We start from the raw sequence: 14,669 nt of genomic DNA, 5'->3' as shown, positions 1-14,669 counted from the left end.
TATATGTATTATGCTGTCAGAATAAAAGTTCCTCAAGAACTACGTATGAATTAACATGGCGTCGTCCATTTTTCCTATTCTTTCTGACAACAAAGCACTTAATCACGATGCACTCTTAATATCCACTTCAAAAGTGGGAAGAAGGATAATTCCAATAGCACATGAAGGCAGCATAACACCACAAAAGTATTCATGTAGTCCCAACTCAAATGGATTAAGTGCATTTTTAATAATTTAACATTTTACTAATTTAAATGGATCAAACGCAATGAAATCAAGTTGTGACCAAATTGTTCTAGAATAGTGTTGCTCAAGTTCATTTTAATTAAGAAAATTGAACAAGCGGCAAAAATCGTTGTTTTGAGTATATAAGACCAGGGCTGCATTTCTCAAAAGCATTGCAAGCTTAAGTTGATTGTAGAGACCATTGGCTTTTGGGAATTGCTGTCTAGGTTTGTTTTATTTTATGTTTACTTTATATGAAAATTTATAGAATATGCAGAATTTTGCATGTCAAAATATAGTTCAAAACCTTTATTTGAGTGATTTGTTATTTTCTAACAATGGACATTAAGTGAACATAATAAAATAGACATTAATCAAATTCTAGGTTAAAGCTTCTAATAAAATGAAAATACACCAGAATGAGTAACAGGGTTACAGATTTAGTCTTTATATTATGCTTGTAACTGCCAATGCTTTGGGAACCACAATTTCTGTGATCACTCAGTAGGGGCTAGGCTAGCTAGTTTGGGACCAAATGTTGGTTTACAGTAATTGATAAGCTATTTGCCAAAAATTGAAGAACAATATTTTGAGTTTGAATTTTTTTTTTTTTTTTTGAGACTTACAGTAACTTTGGTAACAGGATTGAATGCTTGAGCTTGACATTTGTGTAAAATGTAGAAAATGGAATGAGATTATTTAATTGTCTTCCATTTTTTAAACTGGGGAATATTATTCTGTAACAGAGTAAAATATCATGTTAAATATTGTGAAATATTGTGTTTAAAACTAGCTACTTATCATGTCATTAATTTTAATATAACAGTTTATCTAACATATTTAATTGCTCTCACAAAAACATATATAAATAATGAAATGCTCACAAGGACATGGCCTTGGAAAAGGACTGCATTGTGATGTATATATACTGAATAATCTGTAAAGACTTAGAAAACTGTTTTATTAGAAGTATTTATGGAGTTCAAATGATATGCACGGTCACTTGGTTCTTGGCGTGAAATCATTACAGCAACTCTTACTGTTTAAATATGTTCACAAATATACAGTGTGAATGCTGTGAGAATAAATCACTTACAGTTTCTAGATAAGTGCTGATGAAACAGACTTCAACTGACACAGAGTGCTTGATTTACCAGGTCAGATCCAAGAGCTTCTCTTTTTCAGAAGAGCTTCATACAGCCATTTTGTGGATTTATTTGGCTGAAGTTTGCCCCACATTCCTTACCTTTTTTCATCATCTCATCCAGACTAGTAATCTTTTAAATATTACTTAATATAGTATCTTTTAAAGATTATGCCTTGGCAAGCACCAACAACACCCTAGCATAGTGACACGGGCCATTTCCTCTACGATTTTCTTCAGAAAATGTACAATTCGCTGACAGAGAATGCCTGCAGGTCACCTACCGTTTTGATGGAAGTGAGCACAGTCAGGAGGGCAGTCTTCAAAGAGAGTGCCTTATGCTCAGCTGACTCCATGGGCTCAAAGGGAGCTCCCTGTAGACCCCGAAGGACTACAGAGAGGTCCCACAAGGGGACGAGGCGTGGTCTGGAGGGAACTCCTAGCGCCACTCAGGAACCTGATGATCAAGTCGTGCTTCCCCAAATACTTATCATCTACTGCATCGTGATGAGCCAAAATGGCGGCTACATACACCTTCAAGGTGGAGGGGGACAGCCGCCCCTCCAGCCTCTCCTGCAGGAAGGAAAGCACTATTCCAACTGCACATCTCTGGGGGTCTTCGCGTCGGGAAGAACACCACTTAGCGAACAGGCGCCACTTCAAGGCATACAGGCACCTCATAGAGGGAGCCCTAGCCTGAGTGATTGTGTCTACCACCGCGGGTGGTAGGCCATTTAGGTCTTCCATATCCCGTCCAGGGGCCAGACTTGGAGATTCCAGAGGTCTGGTTGCAGGTGCCAGATGGTGCCCCGTCCCTGAGAAAGAAAGTCCTTCCTCAGGGGAATTCGTGGGGGGGGAGTGCTGTCGCGAGGAGTGTGAGATCGGAGATCCTCGTCCTCCCAGACCTTGCACAGGGTCTGTGCAAGTAGGCTCACTGTGGGAAACGCATATTTGCATAGTCCAGGGGGCCAGCTGTGTGCCAGCGCATCTATACCGAGGGGTGCCTCGGTCAGGGCGTACCAAAGCGGGCAGTGGGAGGATTCCTGGGAAGCAAACAGGTCTACCTGTGCTCGACCGAATCGACTCCAAATCAGCTGGCCCACCTGAGGGTGGAGTCTCCACTCTACCCTGAGGGTAACCTGACGTGACAGCGCGTCTGCTGGGGTGTTGAGGTCGCCCGGGATGTGAGTGGCTCGTAGCGACTTGGGGCACTGCTGACTCCAGAGGAGGAGACGGCGGGCGAGTTGTGACATGCAATGGGAGCGTAGACCGCCTTGGTGGTTGATGTATGCTACCGTCGCTGTGTTGTCTGTCCGAACCAACATGTGCTTGCCCTGCATCAATGGCCGAAACCTCCGCAGGGATAGCAGAACTGCCAACAACTCTAGGCAGTTGATGTGCCAATGCAGCCGCGGGCCAGTCCGGGAGCCGGCAGCTGTGTGCCCGTTGCATATGGCGCCCCAGCTCGTCTTGGAGGCGTCTGTTGTAACCACGATGCACCTGGAGACCTGCTCTAGGGGAACCCCTGCCTGTAGAAATGCAAGGTCGGTCCAAGGGCTGAAGAGGCGGCGACAGATCGGCGTGATGGCCACGCGATGTGTCCCGCGGCGCCATGCCCATCTCGGGACTCGAGTCTGAAGTCAGTGCTGAAGCGGTCTCATATGCATCAACCCGAGCGGTGTGGCCGCCGCTGAGGATGCCATATGCCCCAGGAGCCTCTGAAAAAGTTTCAGTGGAACTGCTGTTCTCCGTCTGAACGCCTTCAGACAGTTCAGCACCGACTGTGTGTGCTCATTCGTGAGGCGCGCTGTCATCGAGTCCAACTCCAAACTGAGAAAAGAGATGCTCTGAACCGGGGAGAGTTTGCTTTTTTCCCAGTTGACCCGAAGCCCCAGTTGGCTGAGGTGCCGGAGCACGAGGACCCTGTGCAACTCTCAAGAGTGAGCTAGGATTAGCCACTCGTCGAGATAGTTGAGGATGCGGATGCCCACTTCCCTTAGCAGGGCAAGGGCTGCCTCTGCAACCTTCGTGAAGATGCGAGGGGACAAGGACAGGCCGAAGGGGAGGACCTTGTACTGGTACGCCTGGCCTTCGAAGGCAAACCGCAGGAAGGGTCTGTGTTGAGGTAAGACCGAGACGTGGAAGTACGTGTCCTTCAGGTCTACAGCCGTGAACCAATCTTGATGCCGGACGCTCGCTAAAATGCGTTTTTGCATCAGCATCTTGAATGGGAGTCTGTGCAAAGCCCGGTTCAGTATTTGCAGGTACAAGATTGGCCGCAACCCACCGCCTTTCTTCGGTACGATGAAGTAGGGGCTGTAGAACCCTTTCTTCATCTCGGCTGGAGGGACAGGCTCTATCGCGCCCTTGCGCAGAAGGGTAGCGATCTCTGCACGCAAGGTAGCAGCGTTCTCGCCTTCACCGAGGTGAAGCGGACGGCGCTGAACCTGGGCGGGCGCCTGGCGAACTGAATCGCGTAGCCGAGTCGGATGGTCCAGGTCAGCCATTGCAACAGGTTGGAAAGCACAAGCCAAGTGCCCAAACTCCGGGCGAGAGGGACCAAGGGAATGATCACGTCGGACGTACCGGCAGGTGGGACCTTACGATGGGGCGGAGCTTGAGGTGCCACGTTGAGGGGATTCGAGCCCCGTGGCCGTGCTGAGTCCAGAGACATCGAAGCACTTACCTGGCTCCTGCCGCCCACCATAAGATTGGCCGAGGACAGGGGAGGAGGAGTCTCGTCCCCGTAGTCCACCGGACCCAATCCCGTGTGGGCGTGTTTGAGCCACAGCTGGGCACACAGGGGCAGGGGGACTGCCGCTTGGGCGCCATACCTGTTGAATTTTTGGGGACTGCAGCCTCTTGGACATGTGGCGAAATTAAATGAAAATGAAACAAAAGATTTTCCTCCCAGCCCTCCACCAGGGAATTCCTGCGGTCTGCTCACCAGCTCCAGAGAAGCGGGTCTCCTTGCCCCTGGGTCACCCGTCTCAGGGGCGCTTCAAGTTCTTGGCGGCCGGCCGTGAGACGGGTGGCGTCTGCTTCATGCGCTGGGCTCCACGCCGGGGCCGGGCTACGGGACGGGCTGCGGCGGAGCTGGTGTTGTAGTTGCAGGAGGACACCCTTGGCGACGAGCAGATGGGATGTCTTGAGCCACGCCGGAGCAGGATGTGCTGTATGGCCTCCATCTGCTACTTCACTGCCGAGAACTGCTGGGCAAAGTCCTCGACGGTGTCACAGAATAGGCTAACCTGGGAGATGGGGGTGTCAAGGAACCATGCCATGTCAGCCTCACGCATCTCAACCAAATTGAGCCAAAGGTGGCACTACTGGACCACCAGGGTGGACATCGCCTGCCCGAGAGACCACGCTGTGACCTTCGTCGCTTGAGAGCAAGGTCGGTCGCCGAGCGCAGTTCCTGCATCAATCCCAGGTCAGAACTACCCTTGTTCAGTTCTTTTAGCATCTTGGCTTGGTGTACTTGCAGGAGAGCCATGGCATGCAGTGCGGAGGTGGCTTGTCCAGCGGCACCATAGGCCTTAGCCGTAAGGGATGACGTAAACCTACAGGCCCTGGACAGGAGTTTCGGGCGCCCATGCCAGGTGGTGGCGCTCTGCGGGCACAAGTGCACAGCGAGCGCCTTATCCACCTGGGGATCACCAAATACCCCCTGGCCTCTCCGTCATCGAGGGTAGCGAGAGCGGGGGAGCTGAAAGACCCGGACTGGGCAGTAAAAGGTGCCTCCCACGATCTTGTCAGCTCCTCATACACTTCCGGGAAGAAAAGAACGGGGGCCCAGGAACCAATCGTTGAGCCACGAGGGTTCAGGGGAGAGTGGAGGGCTCCACTCTAGCCCGACGCTCGCGGCCGCCCGGGAAAGCATGTCCATCATTTCCGCGTCGGCCTGGGCGACCATTCCCGAAGGAGGAAGCCAAGTCGAAGCCTCTGTGTCCGACTGGATGAGCCTGCTCTCAGATGCTGCGCTTGATAACTCGTCTTCTTCCCGGGCTCTGAACGAGAGGTCGAACTCGCCCTGAGATGAGCCAGCGATCTCGTCCGAGCGCCCGACCGGGGCAAGCGAGCGTGCTGGGGAATGGGAGGTCCGTGGGGGGATACCCGGCAGAGGTGGTCCCATTGAGGTCCCCAAATCGCCTCCAGTGCTAACCGGCACGGCCTCATACCCATAGGTAGAAGGACCGAGGCGGGGAGCCGCTGGGGTGGCTTGCTTTCTTACGAATGCAAGCCGCGGCCGCAACGTTGCCATGGTCATGTTCTCGCAATGAGGACAAGACCCATCCAAGAACGATGTCTCCACGTGGGCAGCGCCCAGACACATAAGACAGCGATTGTGGCCGTCAGAAGCAGAGACTCCACGGGTACAGAGGGGGAGAAGCCACTGAAATGCACCGTAGAATCCAGCAGATGTGGTGAATGAACTTCGCGGATGAATTCAGCTTCAATGAATAGAACCGCTCGGCTCCGAAGAGAAAATCTGAATGAGTGGTTGCATACCAGCTCCTTTTATACCCATATGTCCGGGGGGAGTGGCATGCAAATTCCACTCACCAATTCTCATTGGCCTTTTTTCAAAAATGCAGAGGTGTTTGGGGCTCCCAAGAGTGAACCCTAGTGTCACTACATCGACACAACATCGAGTGAGTGACAGATAGGGAACCAGAATTACATGTTTACAAAGTTAGCAATAAAAAAAAAAAAAAAGGCTTATTAACACATACAATATTATTTATGAATAATTGAAGTCTTTTTTATTATTATTTGGGGGGTTCTCTGAAAAATTTGATCAATTTTTTGCAATTAGTCCACAGTATGTGTGAATGGTAAGCTTTTAAATTTGAGTGTGAAAAATGTGGGCGGCAGCCCAAAAATGCACCAGAGTATAAGGGGTTAAAGCCTCCAAAAATTGGCCTCATTCTCTATTTGTTGTATAGGCTATTTGTATTAAACCCAGTATATTCCTTAAATATTGATCCTTTTACAAAGTTATTCCAAGAAAAAATATCACAGAGCTAAACTTGCATTAAAAAAAAACATGTAACATTCCTTTAAAAACAGTTTTGTGTGAATTTATGAGCTTGAGAATGTTTTTCTGATGTTTATAACAGTCACATATTCAGTAGTTTGTTGATGACACTTTATTACATTCCTTTATCTCAATAACAATAAGAACATGTTTCTGAAATCAAATGTTTACTAAACCAAAGTCTCCAAGTAGATCATGAGGTAGAAGATTTCAAATGGGTTGGTGCTACACATACTTCAAATATTCACAGCTGAGAGAAAAGATGAAACGATTGTGAGAAGCAAATTGCATAATTTATGTGCACATCAAATTATCTACAAATGAGACACATTCTTAAGGTTGTCAAGTGGGCATTTGGCTTTCTTCATTACAATCAGTATCATTACGGGACCTGATGTTTTTTATTACAAACAATCCAGTCAGTTGATACTGGCAACGCGTGTAAACCATATATTTGTTATGCTAGTTTTCGTTTACATTAGTTAATTTCTAATACAGCATCTATACATAGTATCAATGGAAGTGTGCAAAGGTGACTAATTCAAGGACTTGACCGATAGCTAAGCTTTCCAGATATTTAAATGATTAACATTACAAAAAGCTTCTTCAATAAATAAAAAAAAAACAATCCCTCAAAAAAGAAATCCATTTTTTTTTTCATGTTAAATAAATCACCCAAAACAAAAACTAAAGGGTCCTAAACATTGGAAATCCTAGATAGACTCTTTGTGCCATGGACATAAGAAAAAAAATTGCAGGTTATCCGTGACTCATGTGGCTCAAAGTGACTTTTCTGTAAAACTAGCCAAAATCCAAAGTGACAAAAAGTTTGTCAAATATATTAATATCGGCATTTCTTAAAATGTAAACAAAGCTTTTTCTTTAAACATCCAACAAGTCCTAAATGCCACAAGATATCCCTGTTGAGATAATTCATCTTCTCAAACATGCCATAATAGCTAGCTAGCTAGCAAGCTAGCTGCCGTTTTGTTGTTTTGTTTTCACATTTCCATTAAAATCGCTGTTCACTGCCTCTTTTGGAGTGGCGTTTTGGATTGTGAGTTCTTCAGGGTTATATCACTTATGGCATTCACAGTGTGCAACTCCAAACATTCCCAGCTACTTCAAAATAAGGAATGTTTTGGCAAAATATGATGATTACATGACGCTAACTGTAGAGACGATAACCTATCTCGAAGCAGATCCCAAATTTTCAAAACAAACATCTCACCTGTTGCTGTTAGAAATGTGACGTTATATGCATAAGATCATCAGTATGTCCCTCCTTAATAAAAATGTTTAAAAGCTTAAATAGCTTAGCCTACAGTGGTTTGCTAGTCTTAGCTGACCACCACGCTGGTCTGGTTTGAAGGTTTTAGAAGGGTTTTGGGCACTGGTATTCCAGTGATGCACATGTGCTATCAGGGAAACCACCTTAAGCAGTTTTAAGATGTTTTTTGTCCAAACAACATTACAAATAATAAAGAACATAGGCACACATTGGCTATTGTAGGCCAAAAATGAAAACAACCAGTATTCAAACTTTGTTGACCCAATTAAAATACCCAAACTTGGATAATAGATGACTCACAGGAGCATGGATTCAGTGTTTTTGATTATGTTGGGCAATATTTTTGGCAAGATAAAAGATTCTAGGAGATTTTAAGTCATTTCACCTTGATAATACTAGATGGATTTAGTTCTTGTCGACCATGACCAATGTATGCAAGAATACACACCTAAGCAACATGTGCTGCTGTGCAACTGCACCTGTGCAAACTTATGTAGGTGAGATTCTGGCTTGAGGAGTTTATAAGTCTTTGGTGTATGGCATCAGGAAATATATGAAATAGGCAATAGACATGTAAGTAATAGCAGTAGTAAGTCTTGTCTTGAGAGAAAAAACCCTGAGATTATACATATGTCCAAAGAGGACATATAATAATGTTTACAATCATTCAGACGTCTCAAAATGTCCTTGTGTGTTAGGACAAGCAAAAATCATCAACAAAGTTCTCAAAGCTCTTCCAAAATGTAAAAAGAGGGGAAACACGCAAGGCAATCGGACAACACCTGTGTCCAGCACGATATCTGTAAGTTGGAAATTTCTTCAGAGTCTTTGTCCTCAAAACATTATCAGAGGTAGTGCTGAGTGGCGAGCCCATGGGAATGAACCTTTAAGAGGAATCCTTCTTATAGAAAAGCTCTGTTCCAGTACAATCTCAAGTCTTATTCTCCCTTGATGCTGGACAGCATTTTCTCCATGTTGTGGCCAAAAAGCTGAAATGGAGGTGTTGTAGTTGTCAGTGTTCAGATATGGCGGCCGGTGAGGAAGTATAGGGGCCGGTCCTCACTGCAGTTGGCCGTCTGAAATTCGTCTCGCAGACGAAACTGCCACTCATCCTCCAGTTCCAAACGCACAATAGTTTGACGAAGAGAGCTGCGGTCTTGACAGATCACGCACAATGTGGCGCCTGCAAGATTGAGAGAAAGAAATGGTGAGTATACATCCTTGTATAAAACATGCTTAAAATGTATTCCAACAGGGCCGGATCTAGGGGGGTGCTGGGGTGGGCTTTGCCCCCGGAAATGATCCCTATGCCCCCCAAGTGTAAGTGACTGAAAAGGTTGAATTGTATCATCATGGCTCTAAGCCTAACCCTAAAGCCCAAAGTATCCTTAGTCTTTATACTTGTATACCTGTGCCAAACTTCTGCATAAAGGACCCGTGATGTAATTTTTGTCATCAGCAGAGTGCTCGAGCACTAAACGTGCACAGCCCAATTTTCTGTCCGCGTGTCTTTGAACGTGCAGAATGCGCATGTGCCTGGAGTTATCTGCACCAATTAGTGTGTCCACAACGTGGCAACACTCACAGTTGAGCCTTGCTGTTGCTAAGAAGCGCTAGAAGAAGATGTAATCACCGCTAAACATCAGGAGATGAATGTGAAAACAACAACAGTGGATGTGCACATCAAGAGCGCATGTGTGAGGAGGTCAGGAGATACCTGCATTTGTATAACTCGAGTCTGAAGGCATATAAAGTAATCTTTATGTGTCTAAACTCCTGAGGAGAAATAGTCTGGTGTCTCATAACAGTCATAACGCACATGTGGCAACCGCTTGTGAATGCGCGCACAGTCAAACGAAGTATACTTTGACAGGCTTGCGTTCGACTGTACGCAGACGCTTAGCGATCATGTCAAAACCGAAGTATACCTTGGGCTGAACCCTAACAAAATGTGCTAGAACTGAAGACATGCGCTGATCAAAACATATTCTGATGTTGTTGTTTGGTTTTTTTTTGTGGCCTTTTTTATACTTTTACCCACAGCTGGATTACACTACACAATTTAAATGGTGATTTTAGCCCTGATTTGCTGAGTCCATGCTTGTCAGCGCTAGTCAGCGCTAATCAGCTCCAGTCTGAAGATTCTGGGCCAGGCGGAGTTGACAGATTTCACCCGAATATTGCATAGGATATGATGGCTACAGATTAGATTCCATCTAGTCAGAGGAACTAAAACAGCCAAAACAGCCAAACAGCCAACTATCCATGACTACAGAGGAAATTTAGTAGTGCATGATGCTCAGATCTAAAGTCAAAGGTCTCACCTTTGAGAAAGGTGAACTTCTTCAGGAGACTCGAAACTACAAATGAATCACACAGATAGAGCACCAGCCCACTGAAGACAACTTCCTGATGATCCACATTCACTGAGTGAGGACGAGAGCTCACGTAACAAACCTCAATCTGTGATAACACAGAAAACACAATACATAAACACAACCTTTCAACAATTACACTAATAAAGAGAATATAAACTGCATCTTCAGTCACTAAATTCATCTAAATTATTTTAAATTACCTATTTGAAAATCATTTTTTACCACAATAGTTAATTTCTATAACCAATTACTGTGTCCAAAAATCTTTAGTTTAATAATGTAAAATAATGTAAGACTACTGTAGATGCTGTGCTTTATGACACTACATGAAGTGTGAAAGCCTGAATTTTCTGTTACCTCTGGGCCAAGGTTGAGGTAGCTGTCGATGGACAGCACTGGATTTGCACTGTTACAGAGGGCCAGAGGAAAGAGTCGATGACTGCAGCTCTGCAGAAACTTCTCCAGCAAGAACTGAGCTGGTGCAGACAGAAGAGTTTGTTCGCTGTCTGGAGCACAGACATACTGAGACGCACTGACATGCACTGGGGTCTCCATCCTCTGCAGAAAAAAGAGAGAAAAAGAAAGGTTTTTAAACTCTGCTGAGTTGTATGCTTCTCCTTTTTTGGTTTATTAAGAGTTTTCACACTTACAAGCACTCCCAGGAATGAGAAAAAAACCCCCACTGTATCCAATTTAGCCTACTGTAATTGCACTTTAAAGCTGATGTATGTATGCACCACTTGCGCCCCGAACGGAATTGGAAAAATAAACATTATTATCACGGCCCTCCATCTGCCGTTGGTTGAACAAACAGATAGTCCCACCCCCAACTCACGCCACTGGTCGAGTAAATGTTCTTGTCTCTCTTGAGACTGGTCACTCAAAACAAACTATGAATTAACCTATGGATGGCTTAACTATAGTTGTCTCTGCATATTAAAGCTGAAGTATGTAATTTCAGCTCTATTAGCGCCACTGAACTGAATTGCAAAAATAATCTTCGTTTTCAAAACAGCTTTCTGAATCCACCCTTGTCTGCCATTGGTCAAACAAAGAAATAGTCCTGCCCCCAAACCATGCCATTGGTTGAGTCAATGTTGTTGAGTCTCTTGACACGGGTCGCTCAAAACCAGTAGACGAAATTTTATAGCACCACAGAGACAGTGTTTTTCGAAAAAATTAACCTTACGTTAATTTACATATAAATTGCTTACTTATAGTTAGTTGTCTCTGCATTTTAAGCTGGGATTGGATAAAGTATTTGAACACAGAAAAAGGCAAACATTATGAATGTAAAATACATTTTTTCTTCTATTTTTTGTAAAAAATAATAATATATTTCTTTAAAAGTACATACAATTGTTTTTTAAAGAGTGTAAAAAAGTTCATTGTGGGAACATCATCTTAAAATTTGCTGATCCAAATGACTAGTTCAGTAGCGCCTACTGGTGGATATATAATGCAATTGCAGTTAGCATTAACTCAATGCTAATAAGCTAATATTAGAGTTTTGATGGTCATTTGGAGGTAATATAAACAGGTTTAAAGTGTATAAAGTGACTACATTCTGAATGGACATTATGGAGCTCACCATGGGTTTGGGTTTAATGAGGAAGTCTTTGTGTCCTCCAATGGGAATGTGTTTCTTCATGACGCTAAAGTGATTGAAACGACACAGCAGAAGACCACTGCTGTTTGCCCTCAGGTTAAAGTCCACTTCCTCACACGTGAACCTTCAAAAATACACAAACAAGTACATTCAGACTGATAGATTTTCCCAGGGAACACACACACTGATAGGTTGCTTTGGACAAAAGCATCTGCCAAATGCATACATTTTTGCCTGCATATCAATTTCTTTATAAAAACTAAAAACTATTTGTTGGACTGGAGAGTGAAGGAAAAGTAACCTACAAGTGTCCAGAATACATGGGAACTCTTACAATACTGTTTAAAAAGCATCTTGGGTGGCACCTCATGAAGTTGACAAAGGGTAAATACTTTAAAGGGCATAAAACAAGATAGTTTTTATTTATGGTCACTACATAATTCCCATACTCCCCTTTGTGTGTGTGTGTGTGTTTTTTTTTTTTTTAATATCATTTTGAGGACTTTACTGTTATTCTAAAATATGGAAAACAGTAACATTAAAGAATGAATGCAAACAGACACACATAACCAGCATTGATTCTCACCGGTTGAGGTCATACTGGACATTCTGGGTGAGGTCAACATTCAGCATGACGAGGTCATGGAGGTGACAGCGAGAGAAAGGAACTGAAGAAGCTTGAGAAGACAAACTACTGCTCCATTTCCGCAGGCCACACATGGCATACAGAGAGATCTTCGGAGTGGCCTCCATGTTCTTTAAGACACTCTTCAGTGACACATTCATCTCCTCACTGAGACGGAAACAGAAAGACATGGACATTAGACAATGACAACATTCCCATTAAACAATCCCTTGCCAAAAATCCAAGAGGAATGCTAATGGGATTCTCTCTTCTGAAAAGACCAAACTTTTTTGGAATTCTGCATCATAATTTGGAACCAATCATAAGTTTATTGGCCACATCCAAACTAAAATGTTTTTGTTTGAAATACCAGTATTGATTTTGCTACGTTTCTGCCTCTCATCCACACTGGAACGGCACTTTCCTTCACCGAAAACTCAGACTTTTAGAACGGAAACGGTCTCTAGTACTGCATACTTTGGAAAGCTATTTTTTTCTTGTTTAGAATTCTTGTTTGATCCAATTAGGATACACAATTCCATTAGCATTCCTTTAGTATTTTTTTTGGCTGAACAAATCTGAGTAAATAGATCCATCCATCATTTCTTCTCTACCTGTTGCCCTCGGGTCCAGGCTGACGGGCGTTCCACAGGACACATGAATCATCCATCATGACGATGAAAGGCCAGATGTCCTGTCGTCTAATGCCCTGCTCCTCCTGTCTATTCCTCTCCAGCTCCAGGTTGTGGTAAGACAACTCTTTGATCATGAACCGAGCTGCTCCTGAAACATCATGAACACAACCAATCAAAAAAAGAATAAACTATTGGGCTAGTTATAAATAGTTTAGCTTTTTAAAGTCTGACAGAATAAGGCAAGATTATATTTGATCGATATGTGGTTATATTTTTAAGAAGCAACATAGATTATGAGCTGTTTTGTGCTTGTTGGGTTAAGTTACTCAAAAAGTAATCCACTACAAATGACAAATTACTTCTTTAAAATTGTAATACGATTATTTTATAGATTTCATACATTAAAAAAGTAACCACATTACTAAGTTATTTTTTAGAACACTTTTTTGCTCAACAAATATATATATATATATTTTTTATATTTCCTCCTTGTTCATTGTCGTAAATTGTAAATTGTTCATTTAATAAGCAATAACAAACCCTTTATACCTCTGGTCAATACTCACCCACTCCTGAATTGTTGAACATTGCAGGCAGCACCAGCAGGATGTGGTTGGGCCAGTACTTCCTGTAAAGGGGCATTTCATACTGCTTGACCACCAATATGTGCAGGTGTTCGGCTCCTTCCATGGCATGGAAGATGTTGAGAAGGCCGTGCTCCTGTCGACCCGTGGTGGGGGTGAAGATGGGACTTTTCAGCATGCCAGTGTCCTGAGCAAAGCAAAAGGGATACAAAAGTTAAGTCCATTTTTGACTACTATAACGCAGTCCTTTTATAAGACAAAATCAATGGCACAGAAAACAGGTTGACTCAGCAACCACATAACTTTTTCCATTGTTCAGAGGTCCAGATGCTCTTTTAACCAGAATGTGCAGTATATAATTGAAATTGATCCTGACTATGCATGTCTTTGAGTCTCATTGTGCGTACATCATTACACTTTGCTGCTGCAATATGTTCAAGGCATAAGCTGCTTTTTAGTCAATAAAGCTAATTATAGATGTATTTAACCCTTGTGCGACCTTCGGGACATTTTTGTCTTTTTCATTTTTGCTTTTTCAATCATTTTGTCTGTGTTAATGCCAACGGCATAAATTTTGCCAAAGGTGTGTATTTTTGGGGGAATTTTGATATTTCAACCTCAGTTCCTATAATACATCTATAATACACTGTGTACACAAATAGTTACACTCATGACCTTCAGGACAAAAATGTCCCCATTGAAACCCATTAAAACTGCAGTATTTGATCCCAGTGCCATTAAAGAATAAAATCATGAATTCTATGATATTATGCTTTCATTCTGGAGCCCTGGCTTCAAAATTTTATTTTTTTATATTTTCCACCAGATGGCCCCAATGTTCTCATGTTTAGCCTATGGAGCAAATACATGTTTTTTTCCTATTTTCTGTTTGATGTATTATAGAGCACTGCAGGCCAACTGGATAAATGATGCAGCTAAAATTGTGTGGGTGTGTTGGTATGGATATCAGAGTGTGTTTCGTATGTGTGTATTGAGAAATGTGTGTGTGTGTGAAAAACAACAGTGGCATTATGTAAACAAACTGGAATTTAAAGGGTTAAAATCCTGAAAATGAATGAATATTTGGTAGTTATGATCAGGACTGATGTTGGTTAAAAAAATAACTCATTGAAAGTG

General features: G+C 43.3%; 1 protein-coding gene across 4 annotated transcripts in view; it reads right to left on the bottom strand.

Annotated features, from left to right (window-relative positions):
* Positions 1 to 6,756: 6,756 nt before the first annotated feature.
* greb1l (GREB1 like retinoic acid receptor coactivator) overlaps positions 6,757 to 14,669 on the bottom strand; it is a 71,868-nt gene continuing 63,955 nt past the window's right edge. For all 4 annotated transcript variants that reach the window (XM_051700830.1, XM_051700833.1, XM_051700832.1 and 1 more), the window contains 7 exons: positions 13,515 to 13,719; positions 12,928 to 13,096; positions 12,275 to 12,481; positions 11,671 to 11,812; positions 10,437 to 10,637; positions 10,026 to 10,164; positions 6,757 to 8,884 (listed from right to left, as the gene is read on the bottom strand). In XM_051700830.1, coding sequence (XP_051556790.1) covers positions 8,721 to 8,884; positions 10,026 to 10,164; positions 10,437 to 10,637; positions 11,671 to 11,812; positions 12,275 to 12,481; positions 12,928 to 13,096; positions 13,515 to 13,719 — 1,227 coding nt within the window. In that variant the 3' untranslated portion in view covers positions 6,757 to 8,720. The remainder of the gene's footprint in view (positions 8,885 to 10,025; positions 10,165 to 10,436; positions 10,638 to 11,670; positions 11,813 to 12,274; positions 12,482 to 12,927; positions 13,097 to 13,514; positions 13,720 to 14,669) is intronic.

The sequence above is a fragment of the Myxocyprinus asiaticus genome, chromosome 6, assembly GCF_019703515.2.
Source record: "Myxocyprinus asiaticus isolate MX2 ecotype Aquarium Trade chromosome 6, UBuf_Myxa_2, whole genome shotgun sequence".
Lineage (NCBI taxonomy): Eukaryota > Metazoa > Chordata > Actinopteri > Cypriniformes > Catostomidae > Myxocyprinus > Myxocyprinus asiaticus.
This window is presented reverse-complemented; position numbering and strand designations above follow the sequence as displayed.